Here is a 23,742-nt window from a genome sequence, read left to right as displayed (position 1 = left end):
CTCCCATCACTAGAACCAACAACTGGTTTCAATGGCAAAGCTAAAGCAAACCACGCGCCTCCGATTCAGAACATTCTCGTTTACCTCCTTGTGTTTACTTGAGACTTGATTGAAATGAGTATGTCTGTTACAACATGTTGCCTGGCTGGTTGTGTGTACCTCTACCCTGACGGATCGTTGTCGGTCTTGCCACAATCTGGTTTGGGTGGCGATTATGTTGCAATAATTCACAGCATTCACTCATCCGCTGTTTCAAAAAAATTCAATAATACAGTACAAACGTAGATACGATGGAGTAAAACACAAAGCGAATACTGTAAGGATTTATTTCACTTTCTAATTGTACATGTGCACGTGGCAACATATCTTCTGAAAAAGCACCATAGTCATAGGTCATTGAAAGGAAGAATAAGATGTAAACAAACTATTGTTGTCATTCTTTTAAAATAATTTGTGACATAATTCTATGGCTGCACATCTACAAACAACCGTAGTCTCATAACCATATGATATGGTGAACACTTCATTATGTGATCACTGCAGATCGCAAAAGTTGTATTTGTCTGAAAATATGTGACCAGCATTTATCTTTAGTCCGAGTGAGACAAACAGCAGCACCTACATTCTTTTACGTCTTACAGATAGATACAAGTGCTCGTGCAGTTTCTGCGGTTTGTTCTAGATGTGGTATAGAGTTGTAGTGATTAGTGCACATGTAGATAAATTTTATATTATCAGTGCAAGAGAATAACCGAAACAGATTCTATTTGGCGTAAACAACAGATGCGATCCAATGTCCATCTCGCTCCATTCACCGCATCATTTGAAGGACGCTTTCACCACCCTGTCTCCAAGAGGCATGGTGGGCCGGAAGTTGTTTTCAAGGTGTCCACCGTGTGGATCTTTCAGGTACCTCAGACTCTTCAGCTGCAACCAAGGAGGTTAGTTTCAAAACAACACTGAATATATACCAGTTTGATTGTGACGTGTCAAAGTCATGTTCTATGTGACCCATTAAAGGTTACCAACTAACCAACACTTTTGTGAGCTGTGAAAGTGATCAGTTCTAATTGAGAAACTAGTTCGTGTGTCACTTAGCTGACACAGCATCACCTTATTCCCGGATACGACACTGAAAATACTGAACTGTTTGATAATTGTAGAAATAAGGAACATTAATTGTTCCATAATTTATTAAGTAGTATCGAATACATAGCAGTTCTATATACACAATACACCAAGTATAACCTTTTTGACAAATCGGACCACTGGCAATGGACCTGTGTATTTGTAAGAAGAACATATATCAAAATGGTCGTCTCTGATTTCGAATACTCTTGATGGAAATTAATACTGATCTTTTAATAAATACAGAAATAAGGAACAAACCTGGCGTTCAGACACTAGGATGGGTTCTGCCATTACTATCCATGTGACACATTCCGACAAAGGGGGCGTGGTCAGAGATCCAGGGTAGGTATAGTACTTTCTTGTATCAGCTGCAAGAGACCAGACATCAAATGTACTTTTCGACAGCATTGTCAGTAAGGTCTCTCACACACATGGACACTTTACACACATAGTATTCCTGCGGAAATAGGCTTCTAGTTACTTCTGTTACCTTTTAGAATTCGACTACTAGGTTAGTGGCTGGTTGATACCCATAGACAATCACAGGTCTATCTGGTCTATTCACTCACTCACTCACTCACTCACTCATTCATTCAGACCCGTGAGGGTCTATAAAAAGACGACTATGCTTGTAAGAGGCGACTAACGAGATCGAGTGGTCAGACTCGCTGACTTGGTTGATGCATGTCATCGTATCCCAAATGTTTATATCGATGCTCATGACATCAATCACTGGATATCTGGCCCAGAATCGATTTTTTACAGACCACCGTCATATAACTATTGCAGAGTGCGGCGTAAAACTTCAAATAGACATAACAATCATTCTCATACATACATATACTCACACATATGATGCAATATGTTTTAATGGACTTACATGGCAGCAGTTTAGAAGGATGAAAAGCGTCTTTCATAAGACAACAGGTGTCCGCTTTCTCAACCCCCGGCATCAGCTGGCACAGTTTTTCGAATTCTTTGTTTTCGTTTTCCCCTTTCTGAAGTGTTCAATCCCGAATTTGAATGAAACTTTTATGGACTAGATTTTATGTGATCATTCACGAAGAATGTTTTTTTTAAAGATATGACGGCATGTTTGGTTTGACAGTCTTTGCTTCACCTAACCACTGTGTTGCAGCCTTTAACGATTGGGACATTTAGCCATTTATCAACAACTATTCAATATTTCATGCGAGTAAATTCTGGGTTACAGTGCTTAATGCTTCTTTGAACAGCACTTCCGGTTAACTTAATGGGGAAGAAACGCAGGTTGTACACACGTTTGCTATGTTGGTGAAACCATAGCTAAGGGTAACAAAAGAATTAGTTTACAACCTCGATGAAAACTCCAATCACCGCCAGGCCATCCCTCTTGGAAATAGCTTCCTCAAATGTGCCGTATCTCTTAGGGTCATAGGACACGAAATGAAGCTGAAACATCATGATGGTGCCGTTGGTATTTTTCACATTATTCAGTTGCTATCATAACGATTGTATATGAATCGCATATCTAAATACTAACAAAGCTAAAGTTGTTATTTTCAAGTAAGGAGGAAAGATATCTTAACATGAGAAATCGTTTAGATGTGGTATACATATCCTCAATATACAGTTATACAGACATTTAAAAGATAATGATGTTTTAACATCGATGTGTCCTGACTGCAAGTTTCACCAAGATGATGAATACCATTAGATTTTAAAATGTCCAGTATACGAAGATATAAGAATCAAATACCTGCCTAATTATATTTATACGTATTAAATACAAAGACAATGTGTACAGTTAATGAACAGCAAAAATAGACACATTCATCTCAGACTAGCAGTTTTTGTTAATAAGATAATTGAAAGAAAGATGATACTTTGAATATTAATAAGACTCAAATGTGTACATCTAATCAGATCCAATATACAAATGGTTCTCCACGACAAATTGTCCTTTCGCAAAATGTCATTGTACATTTGGCCTCAAGGCCACATATTCGAAATAAATATGTCTGACTGTATATGTGATATATTTTCTCAAGCATCGTCATGTACCACTCTGCATAGTTCTGTCAGTGCCAATATCTCTGTCTTAATGCGTGCACTATCAAATCGTTTGATGTCTTATATTTGTTCATCCAACAAACAAGAATAAAACAAAACATGTCAAACATTTGAAATTATGACATTTGACAAGTTCTTTCATTTTAGAAGTACGGAAGTACATTTGCTAATTCATATACGAGTGAATATGACGGGTTTTTTTCTTGGCAGAGACTGCTTGTTGAATCACGCACCTCTGCGGCATAATGTTTCCCATCAACCGTATGTTCAGAGCCGACATTGGGGGTGCCACCCCAGTGGAAATGGAACTGCTTCAAATTGTATTCCTCCTTCCCGAGGATTCCGCCAGTTACAGCTGTTTTTGTAGAAAGCATTCACATGTATGGGAAGGAAACAAAACACGGTTAATGACTTGAAAATGAAAGCACATAGTTCATAGTTTGGACACTTTCCTACACGGAAATGGTAATTATTTATCGTAAAAAAATATTTTTTTAATTATTTTTTTTGGGGGGACGCCAAATGAATAAGACACTTACTTGACTCCTCCGTAATTCCAACTACAAAGGAGTGTCCATTGTTCTGTGCTTCCGGGTCGTGCTCCGTCTTGAAGTCAATTTTAAGTGGATGTTCATGGATGACAGAGTCATATTCAACCAACTCAGTTTCAATATCAACAGGAGACTGGTGGCGACCACCTGCGTTTGGGTACTCCAGGATCCAGTGTGCAGGTCCTTCAACAGACAAGGAGCTGGGAAGTATCCAGTATAGAACTTTAAATTTAAATCATGGCGTGTGACCTTAACGTGGACGAAAAGCACGTCGCTGACATCTCTGGTAACATCCGTATGGTAAAGACCATTTCACGACATACCCGAGGTGCGAAACAACGGTCAGTGGATCTAACTCTTCATTACAGATTGCGGGTAATTTGACTACTGTACCATCAGTGCCCCAGATTGTTGAAAAGGTGATGACTACATCAAATTGTGAGCGCCATGCGACTCTAACTTCAATAGTTCTTTGGTCAGGGCTACAACATTCAAAGCTTTCAAAAGTGTTTTTTAAACGAGACATGTGGAGGACATTTCCAAATATGACGCATCGGTGGTTTCTAATTATGTCAGATTCAATTTAATTTTGTTCAGGTGAACAAATGACTTGCCTTTGAGTGTGATTGTGATGGGTGCCACCGATTGGGAAATATACGTTCACCTTTTCGCGAACATATGCTATCATCACTATTTGATTGTGATTGACAAACAATAAGTCAGTTGCTTATGATATAGTCGCAATCGTGGTTAGGCTATGCTTTCAGTGGAAATGTCTTATGATTGTGGTAATGGTTATGTCAATTTCATCGTTACTTCATTTTGGTTTGATAATCAGAGGAAGCTATTTTAGCTTAAAAAACTAAAAGGAGTTCGTGAAAGCTCTTACCGTCGTCAGGTCCGTAGCCGAATCCCATGATGATGTTTACGACGTGTAACAGTCACTGAAGATATTGAGGTGTTTTAGGGCTCATATTTAAGCTACACAGAGGCCACGCCCCTTCGCTTGTTCAAAAATATCAGTCAGTATTCTGCATAAGCATGTTGGTTAGTGGTATGGATGCAGATAAGCTGCATCCTGTCAACATCCGAATCACGTAAATTAATGACAACGGGCGATGAATGATTCATCTTTTAACAGACTGTTTCACCTTATTTCTTCCCATCTACTAAGTGATAAAGCCCTCTCTTTCTGCGATTTCTGGGAGTAATAATAAGAAAAAGGAGTAGATTTCCACAGTGTCAAATTCCACACGTGCCTGTATTCTCATATCGCAACATTTTGTACCCCAACAGTGCATCACTGGCTCTGTAAATATTATTCTCATCTCCCTGGAGAAGAGACAAGAAGAACGATGATGCCCCAAGTCGAATTGCACAATTTCTGCCTTCTACCATTCATTTTCCTCCAAAACTACTTGCCACCTGGAATACTTCCCAGCACATGGCGATACAAATGAGACAATGGCGGGGATAAAAATTACTATAAGTTTAATTGTACTAAAGGTGTGCTTCAAGGATGGCACTAGAATAAATTACATAACCATTCACAAATAGAAATATCATGCACAAAAATCTTTTTTGGTGTATGACATTTTGTGGTTTCCTTTCGAAAAGTGTCAAGTTTCTCTATCTGCTATCATCTTAGGCACCTACCACTTCTCATTAAAAAAGAACATACTTGAAAAAATAAGTATGCTTCTGAGTGTTGTAAACTCCACTGCTACCGTGGGGACTCGGATTTAATTAGGAGCGCAGGTACTCAGGGGGGTCAGGCCCGGTGTTTTGCGTTGATGGCGTGTTATCTTACCCGACGACGGAAAACGTTGATTCGAATATCAAACATTGGAATGTCAGACACAGATTTGATTATTTACGATTTTTCGTAATATAGCTGACTAACAAACAAACTGGTTACGCCAAACAATATATTATCTCGCTTGATTTCTAATTTAGTTTTGGCATGCTAGCAATGCCGGGTAATGTGATTTTTTTAACAACACTAATAATATTCGTAATGTGGAAGTAAATATAACGTGAATTGTATTTTTGATGTTTCGCATCTGAATTTGGAATCCAAAATATATGTGAGGTGAGGTGAAATTGGGTTTAACGTCGCGTCCAAGATTATTGCACTTATACATCTCGTCATAAATATCGCACCACCCACTTTTTTTCACTAAGTAAAACTGGATCTTCAACCTCATAAAAAGGGTGCTTAGAAAAACACATTAAACTGTTTATATGGCCTCATGTGAGCGTTCAGTCAGACAATCGACAACACAAGATCGAATTTGAGCACTAATTGAGGGTTGAATTGTAGCAAACTAAAGTTCACTAAAATCACCGTGAAATAAGGTGAAATAAGTATGGTTGCCGGAGTCGTTACATCAGACACACAACACAGTTCACATTTTATTAATGTCGAACACCCTAGTAAGGTCCACAATGACTGGCTTACTCAGTATCTTGTGTAACCGCCTCGCACTTGGATAACGTGTTCTACACGCCGTCTCATGCTGGTCACCAGACGTCTGAATCTCCGTTGGGGTATCTGCTGCCACTGATCATGCAATGCATGGGTCAATTCCTGAAGGTTCTGAACTGGAGGATCCCTTGCTCTCACCCTACGTCCCAAAATGTCCCACAAATGCTCAATAGGATTAATGTCTGGACTTATGGCAGGCCAGGGTAGTGTCTCAATGGCGTTGTGTTGGAGATGCTGAACAACAGACTTTGGGCTTCGTCTGGCTTGGCGTACGAGAGCACGATCTTCCCTGTCATTGGTTTTTCTGGGACGTTCAGACCTCGGTGCATCCTTCACTTCACCGGAAGCAGTATGCTTACGTATTAGTCTCCTGATGACAGTGTGATTAATGTTCAGTTGTACTCCAATAGCACGACATGACATACCAGTCTGGTGCATACCAATAATTTGCCATCTTTGGTTCAGAGGCACTGGAGGCTTGGACATTTCACTGGTTGGTCAAAAATAAGCTTAATTTATGCCTAAAACCAAATTTTAGCTGTGTCTGTCAACATAACATACGCCAAAAGAGGCTTTGTGCATACTGCATTTTTAGCAAACCGACCCCCGCTACAAGCATGCTCAACGCAAGCATGCACGTGCAGCTCGGAACAGGGTGTGTTTGTGATATTATGTTCACAGATGGTGTAGTATATGAAATATGTACTTGTAGTTTAAAAAACCGAAAATTATATTTTCTACTTTTACTTTAAATTGTGTGGTGCGATATTTATCACGAGGTGTATATATTGCGACGTGCATGCAAGTGTGTGTGTGTGGCTGCTTGTGCTAGTTCGGACTGATGCCGATTTATAGTGCTAGCGAACTGAGATACCATGCCGCAGTTTAACATGAATACCCAACTCAGACTCAGTATACTGACTCGGAGCCGACCAGTCCTTGTTTTATCTTTTAACGTCTTTTGGTATGACGCGACCGGGGATTGAACCCCAGACCTTCCGTTCTCCGGGCGGACGCCCTACCACAAGACCACGGAGGCGGTCCCTAAAGTATATGTACATCCTTATATATGTTTAATCACTTTGTTAATACTCTACTAAGTCAAACAAAAACCGCATGTTCTTGAGTATTACATGCAAACAATGGAATTGAAGCCTTAAATATAAATAACATTCTCAGATAAAAGTCAGTTACCCAAAATGACCAACAATATCCATGAACCGCCAACAATTTCGCATTTCTATATGAACACAATTCATACAGGTTCTTCGGTTATAGGAAAGTGTTGCAGAACGTAGACTTGGCAGCAGTTCATGGCGTTAATTACAGTTCATGGCGTGACTGCCAAGACTCAACAATCTGCTACCAGTCTATAGGTAAAATGTCATAGGTAACTCCTCTAACCACCTTCGTCAATTCTTCAAATATGGACCAAAATATCGTCAGCAGCCTCCCAACAATTGGGATCACAAGAAATATAATCATAATGGACGCAGTCGTAGCACGTGCCAAAAATGGGTCAGAAGAGAAGAGAAACCTGATGAAAGTCTTTATTAAGTTTAACTTAAGTTTCAGGTATATCGATGATCTGATATTGTTCAATAGCCCTAAAATAGTTCCTTCCACTGATTTACCCACCTTAACTAGAAATAGAGTTGACCAGTGGGACCGCCTTATCTGGGGTTTTTTTTATATTTAGATCTAAGCATAAAGATGTTGAGCGTCAAAAATCTTTCCACAAGGCTGTACGACAGCAGGGGTGACATTTGCTTTCTTTTTTGAAGCCCCATCGGTGGCTGCATCGTCAACGGTGTCAAGGTCACAAAGTATGGCCACAACTGCGATGGAGACATGTTTGGTTTCGTGACGTTTTATGCTTTGGTGTGCGGGTGGTAGACGTCGTGTTTGCAGGCGTCGCGGATAACGTTATGCACAAACCTGCATATAGGAAGTGGTCAGATTTGGTGGTGGTAGTGTGATGATGTGGGCGGGCATCGCCTACACTAGTAGAACAAACGTGGTGCACGCTCAGGGGAACATAGTGGGTTAATTGATCAACGATGCGAGCATGTCAGCAACAACCACAGAACCTCCGGCTGTTGGCACAAGCACTGCAGGCAGATTCGGTGAACATTGCCCAGCCACTATTCGGGATCTGATCGCTTCCATAGGAGGACAATGCCAGTCAGTTTTAGTCTCTAATGGCGAACACACAAGATATTGAGAAGCGATGACCCTCATCTTGAAAGTCTACTGTTCCATGTGTGCCATATGGAAGCTGAGTCTATGACAATGATGTGTGCCAATTTTAAACAATCTTATTTAGCTATTGATTGTTTATATGATATATAAGATACACATCTGAAAACACCTTGGGTTTCTGTTTTTGCAGAGTACATATCTATGGTCACCACGTTAAGCGGCATGAACCCAATGGATCAAGGAATACAGTTGAGCTTGTGGGGAACACTTCACAAGTGTTGATGTACAATCGAGAATTCCCTTTCTTCCAAGATTTTAGAGAGTGTCATACGACTCTTGCTCAGAAGTCGTTTGATCATGTTTACGATATTCAAGGACCCAGTAACGCTTTCAAAAGACTTAATCGTAGACATATGGTGGATATTTCCAAATTTGACGTTTCAGTGACAAAAATGATGCCCGATGTAATTCCCCATTTTCATTTGTACCATTGGTTCTCGTGGGTTTTTTTCAAGTGGTACTACCTGGTATTATCACTAGTTAATAGTCATTCATGAACACGTGCTCACGATTTTGTCGGAATAGAGTTTTCTCAATATGGAAAGGGTACATTTTGCAGCTTTTTATTGAAAAGGGTCGTGCGTCACATGGGATGCAGAGAAGGTTTCGAGTGTCTACGAAGCGTTAATATGTTAACGAAGTACTCATAGCGAAAACATGAAACCATTATAGGCTGCTAGTATGGCTTGTGTTCACGTCGCCAGTCGAACTGTCGTGAGTCGGTGATCTCTAAACGTATTCTCTATCAATTCATTGCAGTTAAAACAGAGTGAGTGAGTGAGTTGGGTTTAACGCCGCTTTTAACAGTATTCCAGTTATATCACGGCGTGTCAGCTTAATGTGGGAGGAAAGCCCGAAGTGATGCAGGTCTCAGACGTTTACCACTTCGATTAAACCCACGAGCACGGGTATGGTGCTGACAAACCTAGAAACATAATCGAGGCGAACCGGGATTCGAACCCACAATCATAGATTTCTGGCGCACCCAAGGGACGCAACTCTGCACAGCGAGTCGCGGCGCCTTAGACGACTGGGCCACCCGTGCCCCCAGTTAAAACAGAGCAGCCAGGACACCTAGTCTGCAATGGGTTCATCAATGATACGGGGTTTCACATTTAACAGCAATTAAAACAATTCTTTTCGACTGAATATAACTTTGATTTCAATACACTAGTACTCTTGTTTGTAGCAGTGCAACTCTTGGTCGCTATAGTGTGCATTTCGCTCATGGATAGCACGTGATCCTTCTGTGATGGACACAGGTCCCCAATAACGCGAAGGTTGTCACGTAGAGTAAATGGATGGGTGACCGTGTTTGAGAAATTTTAGTTTCGGCCCTCCTTAGGGTTACAATGGGGTCTCCTTGGACAAGCGAAATATGTCTTTCTTTACCAAGGAGTAAACAGGTGCCCGGAAGGATTTTATGGTAATATGACTCGCGTCTCGAACATTATACTGCCTTGTGGCTGAGAATGAGATTTGATAAAAAAAGAAGTTGTAATAAGGTGTCATGAGCAACTTGAGGAACTGAATCTGACATCATTATTGATTATCAAGTGGAAGAAAATAGAATACACAAAGCTACGCATGTGTATTTTTAAACCTGTTAAAACATTAACCTTGCCCCGTACATTCTGCTTGTTACTGTCCATATAGCTGCAGCAGTTTTTCATGTGGAAAAGGAGTAGCTTAATGGTTAAACATTTCAGTCGTCACACTGAAGAGTCAGGGTCGGATTCTCAACATTAAGTGAAAACTGACCCAAAATGTACACAAAACACAGTCATTTCCACGCATGTATTACAGATTGGAATATGAAGCGATAGTACAGGTAACAATTAATAAGTCGTGAAAAGCTGTAAAATTGTTTACCTGTGTGTTGCGTAAATATGCATTCATGACATGTAGAAATATAATAATATTATGAATATATAACTTTAAAATACTTGACTTGACTTAATGAAGCATTGAATAGACTACCATCACTGATTCACCCTTACCAAATTATAATTATTATAATTATTCTATATGTCTGTTTTTGTTTGTATGTTTGTCTTTTAACACCGCACACAGTAATATTCCAGCGATAGTTTTTTTGTCATGGTGATACAATTTGTGAATGCACGAAAACAATACGATTGTTCGCAGTTATGCGCAGTTAACAGTTTTAATTTCACAATATTTCTCTCAATATTCAGTTTCAGACGACACACAATGAACATGTTGAATACAAATGAGCCAGGTCATGTAACTATGTTGTGCTGTTATTGTTGCACATGTGACAGAGGTACTAATATGAGAAAGCAAGCATGCTGGCCAGAATATGAACATCACGCTGGAATCAACATAGAAATCCACATCTAGACATGCCACTGAAATGTGATGAGAGTTGCGATATTGAGCTGTTGGTTTGCATTCTTCATCTTGACGTCACAATCAGTACGAACACATTTAGGAACCGGTGCATTTTATCGAAAAAAATACTGTCACACGAAAATCTTGAAAACAATAATACTGTCACAGAAAAAACTTGAAAACAATATTACTGTCACGGAAAAAGCTTGAAAACAATATTACTGTCACAGAAAAAGCTTGAAAACAATATTACTGTCAGAGAAAAGGCTTGAAAACAGCAATACTGTCACAGAAAAAGCTTATAAACAATATTGTAAATTTTCTAATAAATTATATATTTATATTCTTATCCTATCTCACACTATGCATTTCTTCTTATTCTTCGATCTTGGTGTGGAAACGTCCTAGAACAAAGTTTCCAGCTTCAAAAACACCACTCACCAAACACATCCCATACTTCACCAAATCACCACTGTGATCATGGTTCACGCACCACTAAAATCCCGTGCGACACGACCCCAGTGACCTGATCACCTGACATATCCAGCACCCTCATTCTCAATCTTGAGCGTACAGGCTGGTGTAACGAGGAAGTTGGAACTAATCAGGAAAATTCAAAGAATTTTACAAGGATTAATGATAAACTCGTGTAAGGGTGGTTTCAAAAAACCCTCTTTGTGCTAACAAGAGATATACATAATGACATCGGGGAATCATGTGTACCTTGGTTTCACACAGGACGCCGTTCCAAGAACGACCGCGTAACCATGAGCAAGGCGACACCTACTCGGTCACGACTTAACCTCAACCCGGATAGGAGGAGGTGTTTTGTTTCAAACACCCCCTCCCCGGCGTAGGTTCTACAAGACAGACCTCACACATTCGCTCCAAGGGACGTAAGGCGGGCCAGCTTGGCATCTCTTTTTTCGCTTCGTCAACCTATCAAACTCACGTAGAGATTGAATAAGGTAAGAACGAGAAGAAGAAACGATCGACGATACTCGTTTATCACACAGGTCTTCAATCAACTACTGAGACATCTACTATCTTCACGGGTGAACAGTGATTGTAATTGTGTTACATTGTTTCTGTTGAAATTCGGTAGACGCTCTTTGCCTTGTGTTTGGGAAGTGATCAGTCGTCAGGAAGTTACATATTTTTAGATGGTATTGTGGTGTGTAAACTTCCGGTCCGCTTTACCGCGGACAGTGATAGTACGAACCATGTGGTATCTACCTGTAGCTAGGTAGGTTGTATATAAGGAGACAAGAGCGTGTCTACGCATCTCTATCACATTTCGTCTCTCACGCATTTCATCGTTTCGGAACCAGCTTTCATGTGAGGATCGCTCGAAATTCCTGATTCCCTGCCGAGCCCATCTAGGAAGCTTGACCACTGTCGCCGCTTTGTGAATATATATTATAATCACTGACTTTTGCTATCGCCACTGTATTTTTGTATTTGACCACTGCCATCATATTATTAATTTCCATTGAATATTGTACTACCACTCTATTGGTCTCTGTCATTGTAATTGCTGTGCAGTAATTTGTATTGATTTGTAAACTTTGTGCATTTTGTAACATATTTATTGATTGAATACCACCTGTTGGGTGTTTTCACTCTAGGTTCTCTTACGTACAAATCTCTGGGTTAACATATTCCTTCAATCTGGGAATCGATACGTAACATCAGCCATACTTCAAGGTGGTTCCGTTGGCAAAGAGCTTGCTTCCACCAGTAACAATCAGGCAGTTTATAAATAGCCCTGTCAGCACCAGCAGCCTTGTGCAGTGACGAGTAACAGGTTTTATCATATACTGGGTTGGTTTCTCGGCAGGATAAAGCCAACGGATAAAAACGATATCCGTTGGGGTCATATGCGGATAGAGATGCAAATATCAAAGGTCAAGTAGGGACTACTTTCACTGTTTATAAACAAACATGGCGTCGCCCTCGTCATTCGGCGATCGAGTCAGAATTAACCATCGGGAATCTGGATAAACTACAGGGATAATTGCTATCATTATCAAAAGAACAGTCTAATATACTGAAAATCAGTGTCTAACTGTGACGTAGCTAAGGTATTTTATAAGTTTTGGCAACTTTGGAGATATACATTTCGAAACAATTTTGCGAGGGCACGAGGCCTAGCCAAGCGGGATCAGTACCCATATCTGTGCTTGTAGACCTCTGCGGCTTGAAACCTTCTCCACAAATTAAAATAGTTGGATTTGGCCGAAATATGTTTGAATTGTTACCTTGTTTCGTTTTTGTCGCTGTGTGTACATCTGACTACACTTCTTAACGTTATGACAGGACAGACCGACTATCAACAACGTCTGATCGTGGCCCTGACGTCTCATATACTAGGGTTAGAGTAGCTTCCCTTTGACAAAGGGCAGTTACTCAAGCGGACAGACCGATGGATTGCCGCGAAAGGCAATTAAAAACAACTGTTGTGTTGCATATATGTTGCTTCGCAACTGTATAAGAAACAGATTTCAGTTGGAACTATATTGGCTACTGTCACTGTCCGACTGACACATCACTTTTCCTGTGACGTAATTAATATTAATGCGCGCATTCCAGGAAAACTCGAAATGTTTCGGTAATGTTTGTGAAAGAGGGAAAGCGATTTTGAAGCACAGAATTAAAGAATGACATTATATGATAAAGAGGTTATCACGCTTGTGTGTTTGGGTATGGTAAATAACCTGTATTGGGAATAAACACTATGTATTTAGCTCGCCAAGGATTGCTAAATACAATGTTTGCGTGATAACCTCACTGTTACTAGGGAATTGTTCCAATAATTAATAACTTCCTCCATAGGCGTATAACCCAAACAACATACATGTATATCAAGTTAAAATAGCATATAAATGTAATGTCAAATAAATTAATCGGAATATTAAGCGCATCATCGCGTGTAAAGAATACAGCATGTTTAATCCATATGAATATGTAACCATTTAGGTCACTCGGCTGTTGCAGTACCCAGTGCGCATGGCGTGTTCTAAAACCTGAACGTTTTCTTTGTGATGACTTCACCTTACCAATGATTAACTTAACCTTCGTGTCGAGTAATATCCCCGCAGCTCGACCTCCAGCCTTTGAGTTAACATTTCACAAGTTGTGAGGTAAAATCGAGCATGCTCTTTCTAAAATCATTTCAAAGAGCGTCATACGACTTTTGTTCAGAAGATGTTTGATCAAGGTTACAATACTTGTCGTGGAGCTGTGCTCCTGAGACCAGGGTGTCATAAAACAATTTTCACTGACAATGATCACTAATTGATTAAGGATCGAAGTTGTATTTGTTGTCCTTCATCAGCTGATGAAGACAGTGCCTCATGTGAGCAAATTCCATGATGCGCGAACATGAACGTCAACAAATACAACTTCAATCCTTATATTGAGTGAGTGAGTGAGTATGGTTTTACGCCGCTTTTAGCAATATTCCAGCAATATCACGGCGGGGGACACCAGAAATGGGTTTCACATATTGTACCCATGTCGGGAATCGAACCCGGGTCTTCGGCGTGACGAGCGAACACTTTAACCACTAGGCTACCCGACAGACGGCAGAAAATGGCGACTACGTCAATGTCGTTCACTTGAAACAAAAGTTGCACCCAGTAAAGTTAGAGTTGGAAAGACATCCATAGCCGGCTGATGGTGACAATGGAGACATATCAACGTTCTGTGAACTTTGGGTGTGTGTCTGAGTCATACTACGGCTGCTGATGACGGGGACTACCGCTTAAGACGGCACGGCTGGGTTTCCCGAAGCAATACACGACATGATCTGTCTGGCTTCACAGCCATCATATATACCTTGAATCGATGTCGCACTTAGTTTTCCCTAATGATTTTTATTGTTATTTTTAGACATTGAGGAATTCCCTAAAGTAGTTATGTATGCCTCCGCTCGATTGACAAGGTAATCACGTGACATAGTGACGTTCATCGGGAAATGAACGACAGGCAGCTTGGTAGTGTTCAACTAGGAGAGGTCACCCGCTACTGTCAATATTAAACCATGAACATGCTGATCACCTAAGCAACCGCGTAGCAGCCATTACAAAAGATAGCTAAAACACTTTGACAAGACAATCGGCAAGACGCCAAACAGTCCGCCTAATTGGTAGATTTCATTCGGTGTATGAAAGTCAGAGGACTATAGTCCGTGTACACAGTTACCAGTTCAGTGGTGTTCTTCACAGTGATCAAAAGTGTGTGATTAAACTGTTAGAGAATATAATTTACAGACCAAAAAATCTCTGACAATGCCCTAATGAGCATAAAGACGTGGAGCTATGACTAGCAGCGCCGACAGACGAGCATGTATGAGTAGGGAGGTGCTACGATCACTGTGCAGTGACGAGCTGAGTTTTATAACCCGGTGACAACATTCAAGAACTCAGTAAAGCTTTTGACATGTGGTAGACACGTGAAGGACATTTCCAAATTTGACGCATCCGTTACAAACATTATGCCAGATACAATTCCCTATCTTGGCTCTTATAATGTTTCCGCGGGGTTTTTTTCAGGTGAACCAATGACAGAAACTGTTCATCAGAAATTAAGGTTTGAAAGTAACATGCTGGAATACTTTGTTCAGAAGGATTGTTAGGAATTAATATGTTACGTTTCGGTGTAGGTTCTAACACCGTTATCAAGCAAGTGTGTCAGAACCTACACCGAAACGTCGCTCCTAATTGTAATAAAGAAGTTTTTATCCATATATCGTAATCTTTCTCAGTACTCCTCTTCTCAGAAGTTATTCATCGTTATTCGTCGTCTTCATGGAGACCCGGCAATCGCAACCATCAACCGTCACTTGCTTGATAACGGTGTTAGAACCTACACCGAAACGTCGCTCCTAATTGTAATAAAGAAGTTGTTGATTCATATATCTTATCCGTCCATGTTACTATAAAGTTAGTTGACAAGAGTTACAATACAAAGGCCACAGCAAAGCTTTAAAAGTTGTTTCCATGTTTGCATGTGTTTGTGACGGTGCCACCTGTGAGGCAGGATCTGCTCACCTTTTGTCGAACACCTGGTATCATCACTATTCGATAGTGATTTGTCAGTACTTGATCCTGTATAAAACCTATCCATATATGACACACTGGACTATCCTACCGACTTAAGCTGACATCTAGAATGTTTCGCACATAAAACCACCATTTTGGATACTAGTGGAAGGATGAATGACCAAACAAAAACGTTGCACTGATTTATTGCAAAAGTCAAATTCTAATGACATTCGTGACCATTGACCTCCGTACAATGATAGGATGAAAGACGCTGTCTTAATGTTGAAATATCATGATCCATTTACGCCAGAACCACTCATGTTCAGCGACCGATATGATGTGCTCTTCGTTGTCCACAGAGTCGGCAGATCGCGAGTGAATGATTCATCAATTCTTGCCATCAGGGTACATTACTCCTTCATGGTTTTCACCATTACTCGAGAACTAAATTCATGAAGCAACATCCGTTCAACTCCACAAACTCAAGTGAACCTTTCGTCCATTCGGGACACAAATTGAACTGAACCATCCCAGCTGAATTCTAATGATCATGAATCATAGCTTGTGCCCTGTTTTACTTCTGATGAGATCTGACAATGTCAGTCCTTCCCTGTTTTGTGACAGTCACAGACAATGTTCAGCAGTGGGACGCTCAACATGACCTTCACCCCGTGTGTCAGTGTGACATCTTAAAACCACAGTTCTTTCACAGTCACTAATGAAATGCTGCTCGGATCTTTCTGCTGCCTAGCTCACACGGTGGCCTGTAGTTGTCGACGATGCAGTCGCCGTCGCAGTCCCCCCAACACAGACTTCGAAGGGCCTTTAACTGAAAGCAGAATACATTTTTTAACTTATACATGGAATGATAAGAGACAATGGATTTAATCTTAACTTTTTGACTGAGGTCATTGTTCTTATATAAGATACATACGTATGGTATTCTCATTGGTAGTGATCATTATCTACAAGCGTACACATATACTGAGGGGCAAAAGAAAGTATACCAAAAGTGGTGTTGAATGTATGTCTATTGAACCAACATCTCCGTAGCTGAATAATAATGTTTAAAATGAAATTGATTCAGTAAAAAGTGAGATAAGAAATGAATTTGCAACCACAAGACCCTCTACCATGTTGAAAATGTGATGAAAAATGCAAATTTACCTTTTTTTAAAGATATGATGTCTCGGATGCCCATCAGTAGATGTGTATTATGTGAAATATTTTTTCATTATTAAAAGTTTTCAACAAAATCATATTTTAAAAGATATATATAACCACGTATGAATGCTGACTTACCGCCAGCACAGTTTATTTTTGGCAATATAATATCGTTAACCTTAGATATTGAAGTTAAACATTTGATAAATCAACTTGTAGGTATAGTTTCTTTTGTTCCTCAATTTGTTTATTGTATCTATTACACCCCTCAAACGTTTGATTAAATCAGATTTTAATCAATTTTCAATTCACTACTTTTTCTATTAATGTACATAATCTGTGCTTACCTGACTCTCCGACACCACCATGTGTTCTTTAAATACTATCCACGTGACACTCTCGTAGCAGGGGGGCGTGGTCAGAGACCCGGGATAAGTCCAGTACTCGGGCATTGTGTCTGGAGAGAAGAAGAATTATTGTACATGGTCTCTTTATAAACATTCAGGGCTTTGGTTAAGAATCCTTATTCAATTTAGACCCAATTTTGGTTACATTTATACGAAATAACAATGACCAGTGTCAAAAGTGCATTTTCGGCATATACGTAATTTAAATATTTTTTTCACATTGAGTCATCTAGTGTATATAGTTGAAATTATTGTTCTCCGTGCAATGATATAAAATTCCCAATGAATGAATACAATACTGGATATGAACGGAGCCCTATGTTTCTGGAATAAGGAAAATGAATTGACGGATACCGAGAAGGGTAAAGACAGATGGACAGATGGAAACATGGATGTATGAATGAGAGCTTAACTCACCTGGGAGGAAACATTTGGGGTTGTACTGGCCTTTGACCTGTTCATGTTTGGAACGGAACTTGACAGCATCTAAACCGTCGGTTAAAGGTTTGAAACCCGGATGCTCAGCGCCAACCTGAAGACAAATAGGTATGAATTACCCTCAAATGCGTGTCACTTGCTTATCTCTCAATGCGTTCACTTAAATGTTGGATGAGACAGGTTTGGAGCGAAGGGTTGAAACACAGGAACCCCAAGTTCAGATTAGAATGCTCAAATTGTATGTCTTGTTATGATCCAACTACCCTAATTTATGTATACTGCTTGATTGTAGAAAGGAATATAGTTTCATTTTAATTAGGGACATCGACCTAAAATCAGTAAATCGTCAAAGTGTAAGTAATTCATAAAATATACAATTTACTTTTTACGTTTTGCAACAAACCTTTTCCTTGTATTACATATATTTTACATGCGCTTCATTCGCTCCGCGGGCCTAAAGGAAAAATGTACACGTTCCTTTAAACCGAAAGTTTGGTTGAGGGACCTACCTCCAAGAAGATGCCAAACACTGCCAAACCATCATGCTTGTCTGCAGCTTCACCGAAGCTTGAATATTTATCACGGTTCCAATGGACGAGATGAAGCTGAAAGCAAATATCAAGTTGCAAAAAACGAACATAACATCGAATCGAATATCGAAAATATTGGATATTGTTTATTTAAGATTGTACTTGTTTACTTCTGGCCAGTCTAAGTGGAGAAAAATTATGACTCAATACTTTAGAATGTATGTAATTTAGTTCACATATGTACACGTACATGGGGAGACAATACGTTTGTCGTGGTCTTGTGATTTACTGAAATAACCATTAATACACTGACGACGGATATATTTGACATGTGGTCTTGGTGAGAGCATGGACCCTAAATATCGTATTAAGTGTCCATGGTGAGAGTACCTCGGCTGGGAATGTCTTGCCCTCCACTGTGTGCTCCGACCCCCTCTCGTCACATGACCCCCAGTGGAGATGGAACTGCTCAAGTTGATACGTGCTGTCCAGGGGCCCCCCTGAGATAGCTGCAACACAGTTGCACAATCAGCATGCCATATATGGGCAGATTTCGAGTAGTGAGTGAGTTTAACAGTATTCCAGTTATATCGCGGCGTGTCAGCTTAATGTGGGAGGAAAGCCCGAAGTGTTGCAGGTCTCAGACGTTTACCACTTCCGTGAAACCCACGACCACGGGTATGGTGTTGACAAACCTATAAACGTAATCGGGGCGAAACGGGATTCGAACCCACAATAATAAGTTTCTGGGGGGCCTAAGGGATGCAACTCTGCACAGCGATTCGCGGTGACTTAGGCGACCGGCCCAACCGTGCCCCCAGAATTGGCGTAATTGAGGAAGGGACAGTTGGATGTGGACGGATGGTTTGAGGGGGCATAGTTGGATAGGTGTGGATGATATGGTGATTGCAATGTGGAGTTAGGAGATGTGAGATATTTGTTGTTTAACGCCGCACTCTGCAATAGTCCAGCTATATGACGTTGGTCTGTTCATTATCGAATCTGGACCAGACAATCCAGTGATTGATATCATGAGCATCGATTTATGCAATTGAGCGTCACCATCTGACCCCGTTCGTCAACTCTTACGACAAGCATAGTCGCCTTTTATGGTAAGTATGGGTTGCTGAAGACCTATCCTATCTTCACGGGTCGGAATGAGGAGAGTTTATGTGTTACCACCTCATGCTGACACGGGGTAGAAATGCCACAACAACCCTTGCTTCTCCTAAGGGTGGAGTAAAATTGCTCGGGTGAGCAGACTCGATGACTTGGTTGATTGCATTGAATCGCAATAACGTTGGTCGTTGTTCAAGCTTTCTGTCACTGGTTTACATGGCCCACACTCGACTATTATCAAGCTTCTGATCTTGCCGACGTTAAACAACATTCACTGTCTCGCGTGAAATAAACAAGATGTTCATTTAAAGTGACTCACTCGACGGTTCCCGGATGTTGGCCTTGACGGAGAAACCTGTGTTCTCGAAGTCCATGTTCTGTTCGATGAAGTACTTGACAGAAAGAGGGTTGGCCTCGAGCTTCTGGTCGAACTCGACATTGGTCGAGTTGATGTCCACAGGAGACTGTTGCATGCCCGCGGCTATGGGGAAGTTGTTGATCCAATACTTGGGTCCTGAAACACCAGGAATATCACATGATGACAATCTTGACTGACATTGGGAGAGTACCCAGGTTTGCTACCAGAAATACAGTTCTTCTGACAATCTGGGTGATGCAGAAGGCTGCAGTGTTGGGGAGTCTTCACAATCTCCGAAAAGTTCTGAATGGGTTCGACTAGGCAGCGCTTCCTGGGAGAAGTCGTATTCGATGTCTGTCTGCGTGCAGAGGGAGCAAGGGCCCTGAGCTGATGATGAGCCTAACCAGCCTGTGCCAGGATCACCCAAACCCTCTTTGCAGCATTTCTTATTTTAATCTGTACATGATAACGATAATAATAATTTAAGTTATGACAAGTTTAAATGCATTTTGAAATGTTATAAATTCAACCCAATGTGAGGTTAAATGCCCATATGTAAGACAACTTTCTGAGGCATAAAAACATTAAACATATAACAAATGTATTTGGCATTTCCTAAAAGGCATTGTTTCGTTTATTTCATTCATGTTGTGAGACGCCCCCAAATAAACACACCGTTATTGATACTGACATCAAAAACAACGTAAGCGTCATTTCATGAAGAAGAAAGAAGAAAATTATTTTATTATAGTGCCACCTGGTGTTTAAAAACATTAAAAAACATTACACGTATACATACGTATGATTTATAAAAACATCAGCCGACCCATGAAGGATCTATGAGGCACTTAAAATCATTAAATTATCCATTATATAAATTGGCAAGAATAATACACGAACATAATCGAAAGTACACACACACGCACGCACGCACGCACGCACACACACACAGATAAATATTACACGCATTTCATTTTCAATCACACATGCAGTTTACCACATCCACTCAATATCACGTGCGCATACATCACATACAAACACTACCCACATACTCATCTATCACTCACAAAAACATACACATTATATACATCACTGCCCGGCACGTTGTCGCCGGAGAAACATTGACGTCACTGTTGCGGCCAGAGGTTTACACAAGCTGACACACAGCATAAGGAAGCGAAGTTGATCACAAGGGTGGAAACTCAGAAACTGTGAATTGGCAATGCAGGCTTTCCTCCATAGGTCGTAGCGGATATCAGAGAAAAGGGTACAGTTGATCAGGAAATGGGTCTCGTCTTCAACTTGATGTTCATCACAGAACTGACATATACGGTCATTAAGTGGGGTAATCGGTCGCCGGAATCTGCCGAGCTCAATTTATAAAGGTAAAGTCGCACATCTCAATTTTGCAAGAACACTACGCTGTTGTCTGTTCAGAATATATGTTCATGTGTGTACTGTATTGGATTAAGCCGTGCGTGGCGGCACCGAGGGAATTCACTGGGGGAAGATGTAACTTAACACGTCCATACGATGGACGCCCATATTGGTCTCAGACGGATACACCTGCTCATTCGTGGCAATAACATTTCAGATTTTGGATGGTGGTACTTTTTCTCTGTATTAATACTCATTGTATATTGTTTCGCAAAGGACCAGTTATTGCTTTATACGCGTGACTGACTATGCACGCGCTTGTTTATACACTATGGTAACAACCATCACATTTAAACAGGTACATATCTATGGTTTATCGGTAATTTATAAACAATGTTATGAATAATAATTTAATCCCATTAAGACAGTAACAAAATGTTAAATAACACATACGAAGGATGCACAAATTACAAATGTCCGTTTTGTTCAGCCAGGTTAATATCATTTCCTGAAGAAAGGATTTCATCCTGCCTCAAGAGTATGTTTTGTTGATGCTTTTAACTGTATGGTCATTATAAGATAATTTACCTAAACACTATTTTCTAGTAATTGTCTGTCACTTTATGTCACGTGGTACTAAGGATTAATGTCCACAGAGAGCCATCAGGGACGGCATACGTCATGCACAGTCCGCCGTGCGCCTGAGTGAAGGCACTGCGGGTACCGGGAGGTCAATGGTGTACTGCCAGGCAACTGACACTTGATAAGTCCTCCCTGACAACATGAATCGGGGATTGTCACTTATATCCTTCTCTTAACGTAGATTTGTTATGGTGTCACCTGTGATGCCTTCCCATGATGAGGGTTTAACTTAAGGTTAACGTATCAAAGATACTTCTATTGGGAGGATCTTCAAAAGAGAATAAACTTCAATTTAAATTGGGCATTTGTTTTTCCAGCGCCTGAGACATGCTATCATATTTGGCCTCACCCAAAATGTCCTGCAATCTTTTGAACATCTGAAGACGCACCTATTTCCCAAATTCAAAAGTGAAAATGCATCTTGCTCAAATTTCAATGAAGCTATTCAAAACAAATTTCTGATTAAAGGTAATCACGTTAACACTGATACCTCCCAAAAACCTAGATATTAAGGAATTATTACCGATAAATTTAGGCTTTAGAAGTATGTTTCAGCAGTAAAGTGTAAAAGAAATTATATTTGGGATAACACTTTCTTAGCAAAGTACAGATTCTCGTACCTTTTGGGTAAAAGTCCGGGATTCGAACCCACACTTGCCATAGCGAGGCACCTAAACGCCAGCACACAAAGTCAGCGATCTAACCCACTCAGCCACCGAGGCTTCCACACAAAAAGATTGTGATCTAGACTACTAGTTGTCGGACTTTCATTTTTGTGGAAGCGTCGAGGGCTGAGTGGGTTAGATCGCTGACTGTGTATTCATAGTAAAGTGTAGTCTGTCTTACAGACCCTGATACAAATATATATCAAATACAGCCCATGCAAGTCTAAAATGTTTGAGAGTCACTGGGCTCCTTTTTATTATATTTTTATTAAGATAACTGAACAACTGTTTTTTTTATGTACGATATGTTCATTTCAGAGACTAGATTTTAGTCTAAGTAAAGTGTAAAGATAATAGATTAGCTCTAACTAAATTAAGTTGCCATCATCTGGAGATTGAAAGAGGCAGATACACCAACACGTGTGCCGACCAGAGAAAATCTGAAATCTGTAATCTAAACAAGACAGAAGATGAAATCCACTTCCTTGTGCACTGTCCTAATTACAGTTATGACATGCAGCTAGATTGATTAAACTGTCAAAATAACAAAACCGTTGCAAGGATCTTGAATCTGTTCTGTTAAACAAATTATCTGACATGCTTTTAAACTTGTAGACAACGTTTAGATATGACGTTGATCTTTAATACACGTACGTGTTTTGTGACTTTTCAGGGCTGTATTTACACGAAGTGAATGCTGCCAGTCACTTTACGATATATATATAAACCTTCATATATTGTGAATGAAAATAAAACGTGAAATCACTATATATAATGCACGTCGTCATAAGTATATTTACCTTTCATGTCTATAATTATATTTATATCTCAATTGTAGGTAGTTTGCGTTCTTTACAATGAACATTCTTGAGTCTTTATTCTTTTCTGACTGCTGGCCCAATAGAACGAATATTGCAAATACACCTACTGTGTCAAAAGGCGTTACTTTTTTGTATCTATACCGTGCTAAATTATTGCAATACTACTTTAGAAAGTTATAAAATCAAAAATAAGAAGGCTTACAACGCAAAAATGGAACATTAAAGTATAAGAATAATATTATACCGCAGCAACTTACCGTTCTCGGTGCTGTACCCCCATTGCATGATGACTGCTGTGTGTTGGTGCTAAGTCTGAACTGACGGGCTGCCTGCC

At 40.2% G+C, this 23,742-nt stretch overlaps 1 protein-coding gene across 1 annotated transcript; it reads right to left on the bottom strand.

The window, feature by feature from the left end:
* Nucleotides 1–310: 310 nt before the first annotated feature.
* On the bottom strand, nucleotides 311–23,693 carry LOC124147297 (carbonic anhydrase-like). The gene is made up of 13 exons (XM_046517977.2): nucleotides 23,666–23,693; nucleotides 19,865–20,059; nucleotides 18,817–18,935; nucleotides 18,406–18,501; nucleotides 17,876–17,990; nucleotides 17,399–17,508; nucleotides 16,604–16,716; nucleotides 3,723–3,934; nucleotides 3,417–3,538; nucleotides 2,467–2,562; nucleotides 2,012–2,129; nucleotides 1,390–1,499; nucleotides 311–927 (listed from the first exon to the last, which is right to left on the bottom strand). The coding sequence occupies exons 1-13, from the start codon at nucleotides 23,691–23,693 to the stop codon at nucleotides 820–822; spliced, it is 1,542 nt and encodes a 513-aa protein (XP_046373933.2). The 3' UTR covers nucleotides 311–819.
* Between the last annotated feature and the right edge of the window lie 49 nt (nucleotides 23,694–23,742).

Source organism: Haliotis rufescens, unplaced genomic scaffold, assembly GCF_023055435.1.
Source record: "Haliotis rufescens isolate VD_foot unplaced genomic scaffold, xgHalRufe1.0.p SCAF_30, whole genome shotgun sequence".
NCBI classification, from domain to species: domain Eukaryota; kingdom Metazoa; phylum Mollusca; class Gastropoda; order Lepetellida; family Haliotidae; genus Haliotis; species Haliotis rufescens.
Note: the sequence above shows the minus strand (reverse complement) of the source record. Positions and strands in the feature narration are given on the sequence as shown.

Bases quoted from the DNA above. Each gene is read 5' to 3' on its own strand.
- LOC124147297 (XM_046517977.2), bottom strand. From the start codon at position 23,693: ATGCAATGGGGGTACAGCACCGAGAACG. The intron at 16,717-17,398 runs GTAAGCACAGAT...TTCTGCTTTCAG, and splicing joins TGGTGGTGTCGGAGAGTCAG to TTAAAGGCCCTTCGAAGTCT. The intron at 2,130-2,466 runs GTTGTAAACTAA...TGAACACTTCAG, and splicing joins TGATTGGAGTTTTCATCGAG to AAAGGGGAAAACGAAAACAA.